This window comes from Triturus cristatus, chromosome 8 (genome assembly GCF_964204655.1).
Source record: "Triturus cristatus chromosome 8, aTriCri1.1, whole genome shotgun sequence".
NCBI lineage: Eukaryota > Metazoa > Chordata > Amphibia > Caudata > Salamandridae > Triturus > Triturus cristatus.
Window position 1 is genome coordinate 399,037,949 of NC_140591.1, and position 20,287 is coordinate 399,058,235.

At 42.2% G+C, this 20,287-nt stretch overlaps 1 protein-coding gene across 1 annotated transcript in view; it reads right to left on the reverse strand.

Moving 5' to 3' along the window:
- Nucleotides 1-20,287, reverse strand: part of FOXO1 (forkhead box O1) — an 86,970-nt gene that overhangs the window by 22,215 nt on the left and 44,468 nt on the right. The window contains exon 2 of the mRNA XM_085621769.1: nucleotides 8,271-9,613. Within this exon, the coding sequence (XP_085477895.1) occupies nucleotides 8,285-9,613 (1,329 nt within the window). The 3' untranslated portion in view covers nucleotides 8,271-8,284. The remainder of the gene's footprint in view (nucleotides 1-8,270; nucleotides 9,614-20,287) is intronic.

The window sequence follows — 20,287 nt, forward strand, 5'->3', positions numbered from 1 at the left end:
CTTTTGAACAAGGCTAGAAATAAATTTTGGGCTCATGCCATGCAAAGACTTGGAGATAAGGCAGCCAACTTTAAATGCGCATCGTTGTGGGATAGGGAGCCAATGTAGTTTCCTCATAAGAGGGGAGACATGTTCCAATCTGGGCTGCTGGAAGATCAGTCTAGCCGCCTGGTTCTGTACCAGTTGCAGTCTTTTGGTAAGATGTAGTGCTATGCCGAAGTATAAGGAATTTGTACAGTCTATATGGGATACAACCATGGCTAGGACGACCTGCACCAGTACTTCCCAAGTGAGTCTATTGATCTTCCTTATCTTTCTTAGCTGAAGGAAGTAGATAGAGATTACTGATCCAATCTGGGTTTTTATGGTAAGGTCGCTGTTGATTATCACCCCGAGACTCATGGCTGAGGGGGATGGAGTAGGGGGGAGAACCCAGGTCAATTGGCCAAAAATGTGAGCTTCATGGGTTCTGAGTGCCCCCTATCAAAATAAATTCGGTCTTGACTGGATTAAGTTTTAAGTGATTCCTCTTCATCCAGTTACCGATGGGCAGCATAGTGGCTTGGAATTTGGACATGGAGTCAGATGTGTTATTAATGGTAAACATTAATTGCAGGTCATCTGCGTAGTTGAATGTGCACACCTTCCTTTCTTTCAAGGACTGGAGCAGTGAAACAAGGTATAGGTTGAACAAATGAGGAGATAATGAGGAACCCTGAGGTATCCCACATGTTGTTTTCATTTTAGATACAGTGAACTGAGATAAACGAACTGACTGGGAGCGGTTCTCCAGGAATGACATAATCCAGCTGGGAGCTGATCCCTGGAAGCCCGCATCCCTGACACGTCGATCAAGATACCATGGTCAACAATGTCAAATGCTGCGGACAGATCCATGCCATCTGGGGGAGTTACAAATCAACTACCTGGGGCATGAGGACACCTTCAAGCCGAGGCCATGCAGCAGCTCTTCTCGTCGGCTGCAGTGTGGCTAGCCCCTGCAGGGAAAAGGAGGTGCAGGCAGAGCACCGATGAAGTATCTGTAGGCGGCTTAGGGGCCTTTTATTAACCAAAGAACTTTGCCAGAGGCATCCAAAGAGCTACCTGATAAACCTCTCATGCAAACATGATAAACAGCTCCGGCAACCAGTTGTATTTGCAACAGGGAACCCTGCTAACCTGGGGCAGGCTGGCTCACCATGCCTCGCCCGGACACACTTGAAGGAGGAGGGACCCCAGGGGTGAAGGGCATATTCAGTGAGGCGATGTGCAGGAGATAACCCACACCCACTGGGCACTACCTTCCCCTAACACCAGCAGAGTTCCAGTAAACCAAGTCCCAGATTGGCAAACTCGAGAGAGATGCCAAGTGGAAGGGGAAAGAAAATCATTGAATGACTTGTGGCCAAAACCAGGGTAAGAAAGAACACATTTGAGGAGGAGCAATTGCAGGATAGAGTCCTCTGGAGGTGGCGGGATGGAGGGATGCCTCCTTGTGTGATGAAAGACTATGTAGACACTTTTATAAAGGAAATTAGGGCTGAGTTTAGTTCAACCTGATCAAAGACAAGCCTGCAGGAACTGCATAGGAAAGTAACAAAACTATGGGGGAAGTGGGGAAGAGCCGATGGCCTACAGCAAGTTGTGGATGCCAGATCAGAAAAGCAAGCGCAACTATGGGCAAGGATCCTGGCGATGGGAGAGCAATGGGAGAGCAGAACACAGCCTTACAGGCCAAGCAGGAGGACCTTCACAACTGCTCCGGATGCAAGAATATATGGAAAAGAGGTTTGCTGAGAGGCGGAGATATCAGGCAAGAATATATATTGGATCTCCTACATGCACCACCAATCAAACTACACTACAATCTTTGAGTGAAACCCATAGGATCCCAAAATGCCATGCAGAGCAAAGGATTCCGTATCAGTGGGCCCATCCCTTCCACGTACTGTTCCCCTGAAAAAGGCAACAGAGTGGTACGATCCCCAATGGATGACAATAACTAGCAGGAGACTGAGGCAAGAGCATACTGTCAAAGACGTGGCTCATCTGGCAACCAGCCTGAAGAAGGAGGAGAACTGGGAGACCTAACAGAGTAGCTATGGCAGAACCAAACCAAGCTGTCCTGCAACATTATAAGAACATAGAATCACCCAAAGGAAAAGCAGGGCAAAGAACTGTGCAGTGGCCAAGGAGTTAGAGAAGTAGATTCCTAGACTCCAGTAACAAAACAATGAGGAAACAAAAGGCAGTACCATATGGGAGGCTGGCGGTCTCACGCAGGTGTGCGGGGTGAAATTTGAAATCTCCCAGGTATAACAATTCTGACTAATCCCACGCAAACTATTCACAATGTACAATCCTTCATATCAGACAAGGGGGAAGGTCAAGACCTATCTGCAAACTGGAAATAGCAAGGCCAGTTAATACAAAGGTTGGTTGGACCCGTTTGACCCTTGTTCCAAGTTAATTGAGGGGTGGAAATTCTCTCAGGTGCCGAATAGTGGGGAGGGAGAAGATGTGACAACAGCAGGTAAGACCCACACTAACACAATACTACTCAAGCTCCTGTCCTAGTACACAAAAAGGCTAAACTCCCCAAATAAGAGGCTACCGTTGTGGAGTTACATCAGGAGGCATGACCTAGATGTCATCTTCTTGTACGACTACTGCAGCGGGACCAGTTCTAGAAGGCATGAGCTCTACCTGACTTCTGCGGAGACCAGGACATTGGGGGTTGCGGGCTTTTGTAGGAGCCATGTGGGTGGAGAGGGGGAAAGGTTAAGAGGGGAAATTAGGTGAATTACATCAGGGTCCAACTCAAGCTCCACCAACTGCCTTATGTTTTCCTGAACCTTAAAGCCCCCTCAACAACTAACAGGAGCCCTTCCTGTTGGGACTTCTGGAAAGACTACCCACTAACATAAAGAGTGCCTGGATAGTGGGTGGAAAACTCAAATTAGAGTGTGAAACAATCTCAAAAGACACTGAGACCAGTCACAAGCAATAGTACCATACCTGATAAGCTGAAGAACAAACTGACTGACCTGTGGATGACAGACACCTAGAGATACCCCCACACTGAGGAGAGGGTCTAATACCTTTACTCACATGTTCAATCTACACATTCATGCATTGATTATCTCTTTGTGCCCCCTTTCCTTCTCAAGCTAACAACAGAAGTATACACATCAGACACATAGCTTTCAGATACCACACATATGAAGAGTTCTGGAGATATTTTGGGAGAGGTTACGGGCTGATTATCTTTAGGGACCACATCCTTGGGTCCGAGATGGCAAAAAAGATAAATACTTCAGGGCAGTGCTAACACCCCATTGAGGGTCACCCGGCTAATGTCAGGGACGCCTTGAGGGCAACTGGGACAGGGACATATGCATGACAGCATGCTGTGGCCAGAGAGAGAAGGCTACCAAAAGACAAGTTCACAGTGGAAGTAAGAGAATTAGAAGCACTGGACAAACAAAATCAGAGCAGGAGATTAAATGATGTTTGGATGTAGTACAGGGATAACATAGGATCCTTGAGGTTAACAGGGCGGCCCTTCTGTAGTCCGGTCAGACATGCAATGAGGGTGGAATTAAGTCTGTATCCTTCCTGACCCGACAGCTTAAGCACCAGCAAGATAAAACAAAGAGTCAAAATCCGAAACCCAGGTATTTTGAGCAATTCAGGAACCAGGCATGTAAGCGGTTTTACAAGATTATTTTACAAGACAGGCCTGAAGCATTCAAATGACTTTCAGGCCAATTTAAAGCATAGCATAAGGTCAGCCCTCACAGAAGAAAAGTACATAACTGGCAATGTAAAATAAAAATAGGAGTGTTTTAGTAGTCCTGCCTGGCAGTCAGAACTATTCTTGTTACAAATCTAAATCTGGAAATTGTCTTTTGCAGGAGAATCTTAGATGCCATCACTCAGATCACAGAATGATCTTAAATGCCTTTTTTTTTCATCACTCTTTCTCGCATATTAACTCTGTTGTAAATCTTGCTGCATGTGAAAAAGGCAAGAGTTTCTGGCAATGATCACAAATAGCATGGACCCAGGGACCCGAGCCTTGTGGAACTCATAGGCAACAATCACTTCTCAGAATGAACTCCATTTAGTGGCATACTGTTGCCTCATTAATGTTACAATGAAATCTCAACCCTGTTTGAAAGGTCTCAAATGAAATGATTTTTCAAATGAACAGAAGACAGGACCGGAGATTGATTGACTTGCAAAGTTGACAATGCTGCTTTGTCAACACCTTTCTAAATTACGATTATAAATAATGCAATGCATATGTACAAGGGGCTACTGCATCCCAAAAAATTGCGAAAGTAAAAATAATAGATGGTTCGTCTATAATGAACGTCTCAGCAAAGGTGAGATTTGGTGCAAAGCCCCCAACGTGAACTGCGCCTTACAGAAAGTGAGGAACTATTAGAAGCCCAGGATGAATCGGATGTTATTTTCTTTTCCAGTCAAGAGAAAGAGAAAATAGAACTGGTTCCCTTTGCTGTCCGATAGCATCTCTTTCAAGAGTCCAAGGGACTAGCATCATTAACCCTTACAACTAAAGTAGTAGGCATGGCAAATTTTGTTTCAAACGTGTGCGTCCAAATAAGAAAAATGGTTTGTTTGAAACCGGAATGGACCCCTTTTTATAGAAACATTAGTAAGGTAAGAAGCTCTTCCCATAAACGGAGGTGGAAGAAGACTTTCAGTGCGTGCACTCTTGCCACAATCACTGCATGAGAGGTGATTTAGAAGGTATATCGGCAAAAAGAGTTTCTCTGCACTACTCTTTGCGTAAATACAAGTTTCAAGGAATGAAGAATTTAAAAAATCTGGAAACAGTTGCATAGCAAAGCTGTTTTATAGTGCAAATGTTATATTGGTACAGAAAAGCGAGCAACAACTTAATTATTTTGGAAATAAACATTTGCTACTTAGAATTCTCAAATATCAATCTGGTTTTCAGATCAAAGGCTACACACACTATGCAAACATATCATATCAGAGTTTCTCCTTTTGTCACAACTCTGGGTTGCATAAGTATAGGGTCAGTTTCAAAAGTTGTTTTCACAGCTCAATGTTCTATTGTACAATCCGATCAGTATTTTCCTTCATTTTAGTACATAAATTGGGTCAGATATTATAACAGGCGATAGGCTGTTAGTACCTTTCCATTAGAGCACTCACGCTCACCATTTTTGTTTAGACTGACCTTACATCTATAGTAACCGTTCCAGCCCACAAAATCCAATATCTTAGAATCTGTCAGCGAAATTAAAGAAGGCTTCAAAATAGTGCGTGTTCAATGAGCTTTTAACCAAGGCAGGTCTATGTTTGAAGGTATAATCTTTTGGATATCTGTTTCAATGACAAATTTGTAGCAATGTAGCAGCAAGTGTATTTAACAAGTACTCACTATAAGAAAACTGCATCATATCTTTTCATAGAATTTGTGTCTGTAGGGACCTTTGTACTGCCTAATGCACTTTTCAAAGCTTTGGGACAGAATCGCCACCTTGCATGGATTTCTTCTCTAAAATAATAGAACGTTAATTAGATCAAAACTCCCAAGAGTTCTGAAAAGAATTGGTATTTTAAAGTCTAACATTATTCAGTCACAACAAAAATATATTACCAAGGCAACTGAGGTAGGCGCTAGGGGCAAGCGAGTGAAAAGCAACCAAAGAAGCATCAGGTGTTACACCAGATTGTTCTTTGACCTCTGAAGACATTCTTTAAGATCTATGAAGTAAATGCTGGAAGCTACATATGCACAGTGCGTACTGTAAAGCTTTGTTCTCAGTTTAAAAAACAGACAGCAGTAGGATTTGGCTTAAGATATTGCCAAGTTGACAGAGAACGGGAAGCAAATGACCAGGGCCTATACAAAACAGCACTGAAAATTAGCAGGAATCCAGCCAGAGGTACAATACACTCTCTGTGGTTGACTTGGCAAGAAAGAGAGCCCCCACCAACATAAGGAGACACACCCAGCAACAAGGGGTCACCGGTCATAATCTAGGCCGCTCCCACACTAAACAATGGTAATAAATAGCATGCTGCACTCTGTGCATCTGCATGTGGATAACTTATGTTATCCTTTGGATTAGTACCTGCTCTTAAAAAATATTTTAAAACTATTCTCAAAGGGGCAGGTGTCCCTTGAAGAATCATTCCCATTTGCGAATGGGTTACCACCAACTTTCAATTGGCAATAAATTGCGAATGTTTTGCGACCGTATTTCAGATGCAAAACATTTGAGCATACCATTCCAATTCAGTATTAGAAAGGGATGCCCGCAACACACCTTCCTAATACCGAATCGCAAAGCCCAAATTGCGATTCGGTAACAAGTTACTGAACCGGAATATTGTTCTTTGCACATCCTAAAAGCACTTTTGAGGTCGCAAACGGCCTGATTCTGCGAATCGGGTCTTTTAAGACCTCGCAAATGATTTGTACATGTAGCCTTGAGTGCCTATAGAATGCTGTGAACATACGTGGATCCTTATCATGACACCATACAGGCTGTTCAATTGGTAAACAGACAGTGAAATTAAACTGTCTGCTGCACAGGCGCTTAGTTGAGAAGCTTTGATCTGAACACATGTCCCACTGATAGCATAGCACAGAGGGACAGATGTACAAAATCGTGTGTTCTTATAGCGAATTTTAGCGATTCACTATTAGGAAATAGCAAACTGTGATATACAACAGTGTGTTTGACACTTAGCGATTAGCGGGGTCACAAATGGACCTGCCTCATCAATATTCATGAGGCAGGTGGGAACTTGCTAACCAATGTGAATGGCTACAATCGCAGGGATGGTGACCTGCTGGGGTCAGCAGGACACCAGGTCTGTGATTGCTTTTTAAATAAAGCAATAATTATTTTATAATGCAGCCCGTTTTCCTTAAAGGAAAACGCAAAGCATTTCAAAACTTAAAATGAAAAGCTACCTTTTCATTTTTTTAAGAGTAGACATGTCTGTGGGACTTAGTTACTGAGTTGCATTTTGCCTTCTGTACATGGCAAAATGCAGTTTACCGGTTGCAAACAGCCAATGATCCATTTGTGACCTGTAAAGTGCTTCGCACATCTGGCCCAGAAACGCATAGTGATGGTCCGTGCACTGGGCAGTGCTTCTGTGCAGGTGGCTCCTATGCTCATTGATATAGGAATACCCTAAAGGGCCGAGGGTGGCACCTGAAGAGAAACGCAGAGAGGACGGCGAGTTATCCTCCATGTGTCCGTCTCGCACTATCGAGTGACTATATTTAATTTAATTTAATGGTTTTGTAAAGCGCGTAGTAACTCCGAAGAGCATCCCAGCGCTGATCTGCTTCTCCAGGGGTTTTGGCCAAATAATTGGGATTATATGGGCTGCAAACATTGCAATTTCTCTTTTAACCTGCATAAAGACGCAGGATGGACTCGTATTGCTTTCAGATATGGAAATGGAAATTGTGCAGATTTGTTTATCATCAGCTCTTGGAGTAATGGTCTGAGATGATTTCTTAATGGGAGCAGCTTGAATACCTTGAGACATAGGAGTGCAAGACCAAGACAGCCGGTGTACCAAGGAACTACAAAACTAAAGAGGTGTACATCTTTTCTAGTTGTCCTATATTTATTTTAGTTATATGGTAGGAGGTTGTGGGGAATTGTGTGATGGTTGATGTGTGTGTAGCTGAGTGCTGCAGGACAGGGTGAGTGAATATGAAGTTGTGTTTTTTAATTGTGCTACATAAAGACTTGCTTCAAAGCTCCAGTTTTCTAATAAGGGTGGATGTAGGAAAGAACCGTAATGGAGTTATAATGAAATGGGGGCTTATATTTTGGAAACCTGTATACACTTTCCGAATTACCTTAGTCGTTGATTTACTCATCTGTTCACTATTGCACATGAAAAAGATGCTGATATTCATGGCTATTTGACACCTTGATCGAAAACTAGACTTTTAGATGGAATATATTACTAGACCTTTTAACCTGGATAACTTCTATTAACATTTTTTTTTTTTTTTTTTTTTTAATCGGCAAATATTTAGGGAAACAAATTATACATTTCTAGTTTCTATTACTACACAATACATTCTTTGTTGGGAAGAACAACAACTTGGCAGTGGTTAACAGCCAACAATCTGCTCTTTCTTTCTGTCAATGTTGTAAACTTTAAGTGGGGACTGTGGTACGGTTTCAAGCTGCTCAAGTTCTAGAAAGAGTAGCAGGATAAAGACTTACCTATTCAGCGAAATCTAACCAGACACCCAACTATGTGTTGTTGTCTTTACGCTGTGAGGGAAATTTTGGTGGGGCATAACGGTGTCAAAGTTAAAATCTGTTTCTCCATCCATGAGGTCATTACGAATAATTGAATCCATGTCACAGTCCAAGCGTTCTACTAGCATGCCATCCAAGTCACTGGGAAGTCTATCCTGGTGAACAGAAACAATGCCCACTCTACCAAATCCATTACAGCTGTTAACAGTAGGGTATGGGTTCACAGTAGTCATGTGAATTGAATGAGGCACTTGTACTGATGTTTTAACTGTTGACAGTCTATTTAAACCTGCACTATGTGTCAGTGTATTCAATGTGTGCGACAAAGCTTGAGAATTAACTGCAGATTGTTGGGCATGTGCTTGGTGTGAGTGGGCACTTATGTTCATCTTGTTGTGAGATGGCCGGTTTCCATATGTTGACAATGTAGAATTAGTTACCATCAATATATTTGGAGTCTGCACTCTGCCATTTGACTGCGAAACACAAGAATCGACTGACGGCAGTATATCACTGTGAGGGGGTGAATCAGATGTAAGCAGTTCTTTAAGGAGTCCTGCTGGGCAATTAAATTGACTGAGTGATGCATAACTTGATTTACTGTCCTGAAGAGTTTGTATAGGAATCTGGGGAAGAGAGTTCATGGAGACTGAACCGTAAGGAAATTTTCTGTAGTCTGGGTTGGTTGATCCCATACTTGTATTTGGTGATGTATATGAGTAGCCAACTGTCTGTTGCATCAGTGATGCAGATGAAGATTGGGTTGAAACTGTCAATGATGTGTTTGGTGACAAAAGGTTCAGATTATCCAAAAGATTTTCCATGTTCTCTGAACTCCTCATTTCGGAAAGGCTGGGTAATGTAGATGACATTTTGGCTGATGAGGTAGGATACACCAAAGAGTGCACATCTCCTTCCCCCAAATCATCTTGTTCAGGCATGATTGGGGAAAGCCTTCCACTAAGTGTACTAGCATTTGAACTAGTACGTGGTCGAAATGTGCTCCATGCATCAAAGTCATCATTGCTGTGAGAACTAGGACTTCCAGGCCACTTTGAAAACTGAGAGCCCGGGCTGTCGCTATTACCTTCCTGGCTAGCCTGAAGAGATGCTTTTTTCTTAGCAGCTCTGCCTCTGCTTTTTGCAAACTTGCTATTATTATCCATTGAGGCAGCTCTTCTTCTTGGGGATTTTCCACTTTTTCCACCTTCAGGGTTCAGCATCCACCAAGAACTTTTGCCCGTTCCTTCATTCTGAACTCTGATAAACTTGCTGTGCAGAGACAAATTATGGCGAATTGAATTCTAAAAAAGAGAATGAAAAAATGTCAAAATTTGCAAAGATAAACAGATGACAAACACTCAATAAAAATATGTAATTCACCAGATACAAACGTCAACGGTAAAAACATGGAAGAGCAAATGTACAAATTAAGTTATTTGTCAGTAAATACTGGATTCCTTGGATACTTTTAAAACCAGGCCACATAGCAAACTACTTTGCGGCTTGAGTGAACCGAACTAAGGTATCCGAAATAAAAATGTCATTTTAAAACTGATAGTTTAAGCATTACAAGCCTCTATTCTGTAAAGAACAGCAAAGTTCCAAAGGGCACGCTGGTTTAAATTTACGACTATGTATCATAATTACACATTGTCCTGTACAGACTAACATATCAAATGAAAAATAATATTAAATAATGTATGCTTGCAAACAAGCCACTGCACGGATTCTTATAGTGCTGGTCTACTAGTTTTCATATGTCCAATACCAAAGCCACCAAGCTTGCAAGGCTGAAGGGTTTTGAGTGGCTCGAGGGGTCTCTGGGTCACAGGTCGGACAGCACGAATGGGGCAGGGATTCAAGCATGCAATTGAACATGTGCTGTAATGGCTGATGCACACACGTCAGATCCAAATCGCAGTAACTGTGCCCAGTACGTTGTTGGACAAGTAAAACCCGGGAGAGCACTGAAAGGCAGTACTGAGTTGTCTAGAGAAAGTATATGATGATGCTGAAGTAACACCTACCCAACTGTCGAGTTGTACCTATTTAAGTCAGCTATTCTTAGATGTAAAAGACTCGGAAAAACACTTATGTAGCCTGGCACTTACGGCAGACAAGATTCTGCATGAGGGAGACTGAAGGAAAACATAGTATTTTGGGAAACTTTATTTTCTGCAATGTCTCTTGGCCAGCCAATAAGGTAAACCAGCATAGCCGCTCAGGGATTGATTTCGTAATGAGAAAATAGATGCTTCAGCTGTTTCCCTACAAACCTATGGCTGTTCTCCCAAAGATAAAGCCAAATGAGGCCTCCGTAATTTTTTAACAAAGAAATATTAGAAGGAGCCACTGTTTATATGTAGGTGGATCCTAGAATCCATTTGCACACCAATGCATGTCACATATGTTGAGGGTCCGATAAACAAGGGAACAAACAAAAGGAATAAAGATCCTAGCTCAATTAAACTATACAAACGGGGACTAACAAAATTTAAATAAAAAAGTAAAAATGACTAAATCAACACTCACACATCACTGGATGACTTGTTATCTGTGGAGGCTCAAGACAGCCCAATCAACGAAAAAGTCCAACCCTTGGCTTACATGAAACATACCTTAGTTTTTGATTAAAGCATAGCAAAAGGTTTTCACACCACCGCAAGCACGGCACGCGATATCTGGGAGCCTTTTGCCCCCTTTGCCCCCTTTTTCCTCCATAGCAACACAACCCCGGCCATGATCACATCGCGCTTGCGCATTAAATAAAAATACAGACAGGAAAATAAATGGTTTTCTGTCTGTATTTATCTGTAAAAATCAGTAAAAACGGAAAATAGGGAGCCTTAGATATAAGTGATTGTTATGTAATCCTTTTTTTCTCTTTTTCCCTCTCCTTTCTTCCTTATTTTTATTTTTTGTATTATAATTTTACCTAGTTTGATTTTATCTTATACTTTATTATATTATGATGTTTTTATATTTCTAAATAAAATCTTATTTCAACTTAAAAATAAACTAGGTGGCATGCAGTGGATTTATTAGGTGAAGGCTCTCTTCCCCTTTCGATGGCTGTGGCTGCAAAAAGAGCATAGGAAGAGTGACAAGATGACCACATGGAAATGTGACACTACTTTCAGAGGAAAGGGTTCAGAAACCCTAATCACTAATTTGTCAGGAAAAAAGGTACTATGTGTAGGCTGAACTGATAAGGCCAGTAGCTCACCGACACAAAACACACATAAGTCATGACAATGAGATACATGGTCCACAGAGTTTAATAAATCTCAGTGTACAACTGCAAAGACGTTTGAACAGAGCACACATACAAAGTTAGAATATAATGAAGGGGGAGAGGACAAATTGTGAAAGTCCATTCAGAAAATACATCACAATCAATCAAACAGTATTTTTTAAGTGTGACTACTCACTAGTGAGGGTCTCAAGGCGCTGATGGGATATTTGAATAATGAGAGCTGATCAGACAAACATAGGGAGGACAAAACGGCCAATAAATAATCCTTAACAGTACCTACAGTAAAGCCTAGACACTCCAAAGATAATAGGAATAAAAGTAGATCAGACAATTAGCCAGTAGGAGGTCTTCTACTTCTCCATGAACGAACCCACAAACTTGTACCAGAGGTCCAAATAAAATAATATGGAGGAAGGGCGTTACACAGCCAAAATGGCACCAGCCATCTCAGTTGGAACACTAAAGCCCCTCAGTTTATTCTTCTCAATCTCCAAAGGTGAAGGTGTAGATTATGATCTTCGGGGGCTGCACCCTCCCTTCCTACTGGGAAATTGGGTCCTCATGAAGAGGAAGCCAAAGTGGAAGCAGATGTTCATGGTCAGCAGTTTAAAAGTACAATACCTTTCTGGTTCAATCCAGGGCCTCCAGACTGAGTTTATTCTGGACTTGTGGGACCAGTAGCAGAGGCGAACACATGTACAGGATGGTGCAGTCCCACCTTTAGAAGGAAACTCCAGAGCACAACAGGATGAACAGTGAGTATTTTCAGAGGTAGCAAAGAGGTCTACTGAGGGTAGTCCCACTGAGTGAAGATACTCTGTGCCACCTTTGAGTGCAACTGTCACTTGTGATCGACTAGAGGATGCCTGCTGAGCAGGTCTTCCTGACGCTGAGGGATCCAGCAAATCCTTTGAAGTGCTTTTATGTCAAAGCCTAAGTGATTCTAGACGGAAGGCACAAGATCCTACTGCGCCAGGCTTATTGCTGTACCACATCGTGGTCATAGTACCTGTCAGCACCTAGACCGACCTGCCCTTGATGGAAGGCAGAAAGGCCTCCAGGGCTTACTGAATGGGTCACAGCTCCAGAAGATGTCTGTGGAGATGCCGCTCCATGTGAGACATGAGACCTGTGCTCTACGCCTCATCCAGATGACCTTTCAAGTCCAGAGATGACACTTCTGTCACAGCTGTAAGCTCTGTAAGGAGTAAGGAAAAGGACTTGCTGCATTGACACCCATCAGCAACCACTGAAAGTTTTTTTCCATCTTGCTGACCATGCAGATTCTGTCCCAATGGCATTCTGAGTGCTGGGCCCACACAAGCTGCAGATACTGTTGAAGGGCCTACATAGCTCAACAGACTTGAAGCCACGGTTGGATGTACAATGGCAAGACAAGCAGTCTCAGAACTATCAAGGACAGGAGAGAGCATTTCACATGGAACATAGGAATCATAGTCTGAATACCCCATGCCCATTGCAAGGCCTTCAGGATAATTGTAACCAGAACAGATAACCCTGATAAAGGTAGGAAATGGGATTTAGGCTCAATGATGGAAAATCCCATGGTGGACAGTAATGACACTATTGTACTCTATCCTTCTTGGAGACCTTAAAGTACCTGAGAAATACCCAACCTCTTCTTCTTCAGTACCAGTTTGATCACTCTTTTAATAAACAACACCATCTGTTCCTTCAACAGAATTGTGCAGAATTGCGCACGTGCAACACCACCAGTACCTGGGAGTAAACTAGGAGAGACTGCATCCAGAAAGGGAAGGGTATAACCAGAATAATTTAAAGGACCCATTGAGATGAAATGCCAGTAAGGCAGACAACGTTTGACTCTGCTGCCTACCGATCTCTACATGAGATTTAAGAGTAAACTGGTAGTGGTACCTGGATAAGAGGATCACAAGAAGTGTTGCTGCTAGCTGTGTCCTCTGGAACCTTCTCTCTCCCTGCCACTACAAAACCTCTACCAACTGTACAGTTAGTTGCTGTACAGACTGAGAAGGTTGTTACTGGAGAATCGTAAGCCTTCTTGAGCATTCTCCAGTATTGCAGATAGACCTAGCAAGCAATAGAAAGTAACACCAGTCAGGGGGGTTGTAGGTCTACTCTCTTCAAATTCTTCAAGGCTGCATCAGCCTCCTGATCAAAGAGCCTAGACCCATCAAACTGCATATCATGCCCTATAGGAAACCCCAAACATCCCCACAGAATCCAGTGGAATGCATTGGAATGCATTCAGGCATGTCATCTAATAAAGATGCTGGTAATCATAGTCTGGGCAACAGCATCTGCAATGTCCAGTACAGACATAGAACATGCTTTGCACCATTACTATAAAAATGTACTGTCTAATGGAATAGGTTGCACACGTTCTCTGGCAAAGTAAGTAACCTTGTGTGCCATGTCCCAAAGGGCGTATCTGTAAAACAAAAAAGACAAACTGCATTTAGGGAATGGAATGCCAAATTGGCAGGCAAATTACAGATGTGTTTATAGTGTGGATTTGTTTTGATTCTGTCACTTTCATCTATAGGTGGCTCAGAAGGTAAATCCAGGGCAGACTCTGGAGAAGTATCCAACCCACTGGCTTTTTGCAATTCAAGATACGGTCAAGAATCAGTATAATGAGGTGGAAGCAAGTTATCTGTCTCTGCATCGTCATTTTCATTATGTGGGACCTGCAAGAGGCCTGAATAGCATCTGAACCCGACCCCAAAAAATTGACTTCTTCGTCCGCAGGAATTTCTTTTGAGGCAGAGGGGCTGGAGAGCGCCCTTTATTGTCAGCATTTGCTTTGATGATTCATTTAGTTCAATATTGGGTTGACTCTAGCTGAAAATTGTTCCAGATCTGGGCATGGAGCCGGTGGTGTAAGAAACGTAGCCAACTCCAACTGAGGACTAGGAGGCAGAGTCTGCAGCACAGGACTGGAGGCACAGCCTAGCGTGATTGGTGGAATGGACTGACTTCTTCCATGGTCAGTCAGGATCCGGCAAAAGTTCAACTGGTGGCCGGAAGAGACCATGGGGCTGAAAGGACTCCAAGAGGGAACTGGAATGAACTTAAAAATCTGTAGCCCAGCCACAGCAAAATTGATGATGGCATGGGAAATTCTGGGCACATCGTATCCATGTTCGGAACAGGGTCCAAGTTAGAGACCGAAGGTGGAGTTGGGCACCCACGACAGCGAGAGTATGGATAGCAAAGATCTACTTATGTTTTCTTTCTTGATATGCCCTTGGGCTTGTCTTTTGAATTCACCGTAGATCTATCTGACGAGAGAGTCCTAGACTGATACCAGTAAGAGGAGAACTAACGTCTGCATGCAGGGATGACCCTTTTCTTGTGACTTCGTGTCATCATGTCTGAAGGTGGAATGGTGTCGCAAATGAAGTCAATGGTGCACAGTAGCTATTGCTAGAGTTTTTCGACCTCGTCTCGTGACAGGGGAGATTCACAATGCGAGGAATTACTGTTAAAAGTATCAATTAAAGTCACAAGTTTGAATCTCGACTACACCATTCATCCCTTCATCTGTCAGTTGTTGCCAAAATGAGTACCTTTGAAGCGGAGTAACAAACATCCATTATGCTTCAACAGAACAAAAAACTATAAACAATCCTCTTTTGTTAGGATATAAAAGTACACAGTAGCACTAGCTCTCAGCAGAAGTTGTTCCATTCACAATGGGAAATCTCATGCCTCTGCGTAGAAAGACCGATAATTTATTTTTCCTGCTTTCATACCCCCTCTTGTGAGCAAGGTTCCAATACTAGCAACCAATACGTTTCAGGGCTTTCTTCTGAGACAAATGGTCAACGTAAGAACGTTCCCATGGGATGGTAGTCTCCAGTAAAATTCCCAAAGGATCCTCATAGTCGCATCAGTGCAGTTCTTAGGCTCTTCTTTCTACAATAACAATTACGGTATTACAAGAGAGGACACAAAGTAGTGAACTAAGTATCAAAGAGCGCACACACCTACCTATAATAAGAAAACCATACAAATAATGACTAACTTTTCTTAAAACCTTCAATGCATAAAACCCAAAACAATGTTATCTACCAGCCAATGCTGTGCTAATTGCTTTGCTACCACATCAATTGTCAAAAGAACAAACACTGAAATAGAAGACAGCTGCTTAATTGGTGCTCTTATAGATCCTGAAGTAATGGGAAAAAAACTAGTAACAAAGAAGGATTTGTACTAGAAGTTCAGATAATGTGCCAAAATACTTCTGCTGTGTAGAAATACGGAGTTATGCAAGCATAACAGACAGCAATCTGACGTATTGGCATGGAGTTTGTGTGAAATGGCTTTTGGGGAGTGATCTACCACTGTCCACTCATATACAATTATACAAATATTAAAACAGTGAGCATGAGATTACTTGTAGTGATCTTTCTTTTTTTTAAATCCCATACTTTAGCAAAGGATATATGGGTCTGTTGCCGAATGCAGCAGTGTGCAATAACAAAGAAATCAGCTTTTTGTGGCTTTTATGTTTCTATGTCCTTCCCATAGTCCGATTACATTGTGATCACCATGGTCAGGTGACCAAATACGCCAACCACAACCGGCAGAAATATTTCACAAAATTAACCTTGATCGGATTGAAAACTTTAATCATTTTTTAAAGATCCTGCACAGGCTTTTAAACATAAGAACAAAGAGTTTGCAAAGCAGGGCATGGCAAACAATCTTGGTAAAGACAACCATATATCTGTAGTAAGTGACTTTCAAGATGTAATATGGCATTAAGGGGAAACTGAGCAGATTATCTCTTCTACAAAAATGTAGACTATTTCACAGAAGTTCCCAATGATAATCCAGCTTGACATCAGTGTATGTGTATGGGGGTCCTGGAATTGGGATACTACAGTGGTAAGTCTGCAACAACTTTCTCTGGTAGGAAGACATGAAGCTTATCTTATTTGAATACTAGCTTACAAATAGGATTGTTTTATGCGAGTAGGACAATTGACAAATTGTTCATAGTGATTGGCATCCATGTTTGACAGTAGATACTTAGGAACTCATTAGTTACTGAGCCCTGATACATGGATAACGTACAACCATCGGGTGATTATGGTCAAAAGGCATGTCCAAATTAAAGCTAAACAGTGACCCAAAAAAGGAGCCTGAGTTCCAACGAACTGCCTGGACACTGCACACCATACCTAAAATGCAAACGTTAACCAAGGGTTTCAATACCTGGTTCCTGAGAAAACTAGTTTCTGGAAAATTCAAGATTTAACATCAGCATACTGCTCCTTAGCTGCCTTAGGTCAAGCCTGGGCAGCGCATGCGCTATTCTGCGAGGCATGCTGTATTGAAGGAATTGAAGCCCCGCCCACTCTACGCCTATATTTGTTATTGGCTTGTGTCATTGTCCTTCGTAAATGCTGGCTTCTGCTTTGTTAATAAGCTAGTTAGTCCCGCCTTAGTACTGCCTTGTCTTCATTCGTAACCTCCCATGAGGACTAGCCCTTTTTCTTCAGTAGTTACACATACGTCTTATTTAGTCTATTATTTAGTCTATAAGCACTATTTTCTATAATGCGTTTCTCCTACTGAAGGCACTACATGCTTTCCTGCAACATTCAGCACTTAGCGAGCCATGTGTGCTTTCACGGGGCGCTTTTACAAAAAAATTATTTGTTAGTACACTTAACAAACAAATGCTTTTTTGAGCGAGGTCCCAAAATTAGGCACTTTAGCCACAATTTGAGGAGCCAGCCATGGCCTGTCAACATTGGTCACAGTTTGCAACTGCTCTAGAAGTAGGAGGTCTTCCACTTAGACAAGATGTGGGCCTTGAGGAGAGCACAACCCCATAGACATGTTGTATCCAGTATATTCCAGAAGGCAGACATAAAGGAAACCAGATCATAAATGTTGTATGAATCTCCAGTCCTTATGACAGGCAATAGAGTTATGATAATTGAAACCAAACTAACTGTTTCCAACTCTTGTCTTGTCAATGGATGTTTAACCACGCTATACACGCTGTGAGGAGACATAGATCCCCAGACTGTCTGACTTCCATGCTGTATAAATTCAGCGACATTAAGTTCAGATGTTGACGTCTAGTTAGTAGATTGGGTATGGGCGATAGCCTTCTGCGTGGCTTGATGGACATTTGCATTAGGTCTGGGTATCACCATAGTCTCAGTGGGATGGAGCGAATAGAATCATCATTTTTGAAGACTTTTTCAGTTTTACCATTGCAGTGGCAATCAACAACATCAGGGCAAAGGTGTAAAGAAAATCTTCTGACCAAGTCACCAAAATGGCACTGTCCCTCGATCCCTGTTCTAGTCGCTTGGAAGCAGTTTCTGCATTTTATGTTTTGTGTTGTTGCAAAGTCTAAAGAAGGTGTTCCCACTCTTCAATGATATCTTCCAAAATCTGGTTGTCCAGGACCCAGTCGAGGTTCTAGTTGTAATGGTAGCTCAGAAATTCTGCTTGTTGGCTCATAACCCATAAGATTTTGTTACCTGGATAGTGTTCAATGCCAAATTGACTTAGCTTTCATTGAAAGTGATTGCAATCTGGTGCCACCTTGCTTGTTGATCTAGTGCATGATGGTAGTGTTATCTGTCTGAATCGGATTGTTATTTTCTGAGTTCTGTATCAATGCAGTAGTCCGTATTAGATGATCTTCCCAGTTAATTTTTTCACACCATTGATTCTCCAGACACATTTGCAAGGGTCTCATTTTTAGGCGTGGATTTGGGATACAGTACATACAAGATGCCTAAGAAACTAGGGCCAATTAGATCTGTCTGGCTGTTAGACTGCTGGCTCTCAATACTAGGTGGGACTTTTTCCTCTTACCGTGTCTATAGTCACTCCTAGGTGGGACAGTCTCTGTACTGGAGAAAGAGTTGATTTCTGAAGATTGGTTTGAAGCCCTAATTTGAACACCAGCATGCAAATTGTCTTGGAGTCTTGTGTAACCATCTGCTGAGTGTTTGTCTTCAGAAGCCATTCATTCAAGTAGGGATAATTGAAGATATCCTTTTTACTGAGGTGGACTGCTATTTGTGACCTAGTCTTCTAGAAGGTGCGAGGAACTGACTTAAGGGCAAATTTCAGCACTCTGTATTGGTGGGGACTTTCCCCGGTCACAAATCGCAAATATTCTCTGTGCGGAGGGCTAATGGGATGTGAAACTATGCATTCAGGAGCTCAATCACAACCAAACAATTGTTTTGTCTTAGATGTGAAATGATTTGATGAAGTGCGCACATTCGAAAATATTCCTTTTTGGTGTATTTACTTGTGAACCAAATGTCTAAAATCAGTTGGAATTCTCGAAGAGAAACTTTATTTTGCACCAGGAAATACCTGGAGTATAGTCATGTAGTTTGTGTGAAGCCAGCTCTATTGCTTTTGACAGAAGGGCAGATGTTTATTTCCTCAGAATTAAGAGCTGGTGATTTGAGGATGGTTTTGGAAGAACTGGCTGTGCAATGGTTTTGTAAATGAGAAAGTACCCATGAGACACTATTTAGCAGTCATTTGTCTCCTATAACTGCAATTCGCCCTTCCTCGTGCCTAGAAACTGCTCCATTCACTCAAATGGAAAACAGAAGTGGGGTACAAGGCTGTCATGGTCTTCCCCTGAAGAATGTGTTGTTGCAAATGTTGTCCATTATTTCTCTCTGGTACCTGCCAAGAAGGGCAGTGGCGTAGTTCATATTTGTTGTGCCCACTCCGCAAACCTTTCTACCTGTAGCATCCCACCTCTTACTCACTCTCTGGGCTCCTGCAGAAGACTCTTGCGTCAAGGTGTGTCTGTCTTACTGATGTCACACTAACAGAGTTCAGGTTAGGATATGACTTTAGGAATCCTGGATCCTGTTGAGGAGCCTTACATTTTTTCAGGAGAGGCGGAGTCATAGCTGTCACCATAGCAGGTGTGAAGCATTTTTCTGCTGCTATGTCAGAAACCATGGACCAGCAGAAGAGGAGGTTTAGGAGCCTCTCTGTGTTGCAATGTCTCCAAAATTACCGAAAAAAGCTGTAGAACGTGGTGTTTCAAGAGGGATGTTAAGTTTTGAATCTCCTCGGCCTAAGTCCTCATAAAATGTTGTGATGTTATCTACAGGCAAGTCACAAGAGGGAGAAGAGTCTGCAGAGTCTGCAGATACAGGACTGTAGGATGAATGAGAATCATATATATCTTCTGGTATTTTCTGGGGTGTGAAGTGTGCCCTTGAGTAAGACAGAGAACAAGAGGAAGTTGAATGTGTCTTATGTTGTGTGCCACTGAAGCTGTAGATGTGGTTCTGTGAACAATCTTAGGAGGAGACAATTACAAAGGCTCATGAATAGGATCCTCAAATAGGATAATAGGTCTCAAAGGCATTAGTGGCAGAGGATGAGGATCCAGAGTGACATTACTTGGTAAAGACTAAGGCAATCTAGATAGGCTCTCAGTCATTCTTCTCTTCTTTAGTGTTTAAGTGAGAGTCGTACCAGGTGAAATAAATCTTGGTGGGTGGAGAAACTTTGTTGAGGGATCTAACAATGTAGAAAGAGACAAGGAGTCAAACACCTTCAAAGATACTGATGGGAGGGGTGAGATAACCATTCTAGATCTTCTCGACGTCAAGAGAGGGTGATTTTGTTAGACATTGTTTATTCAGCGTCAGTGGTGTTTATTTATTTATTTTATGTAGTTTATAAAGCGCGC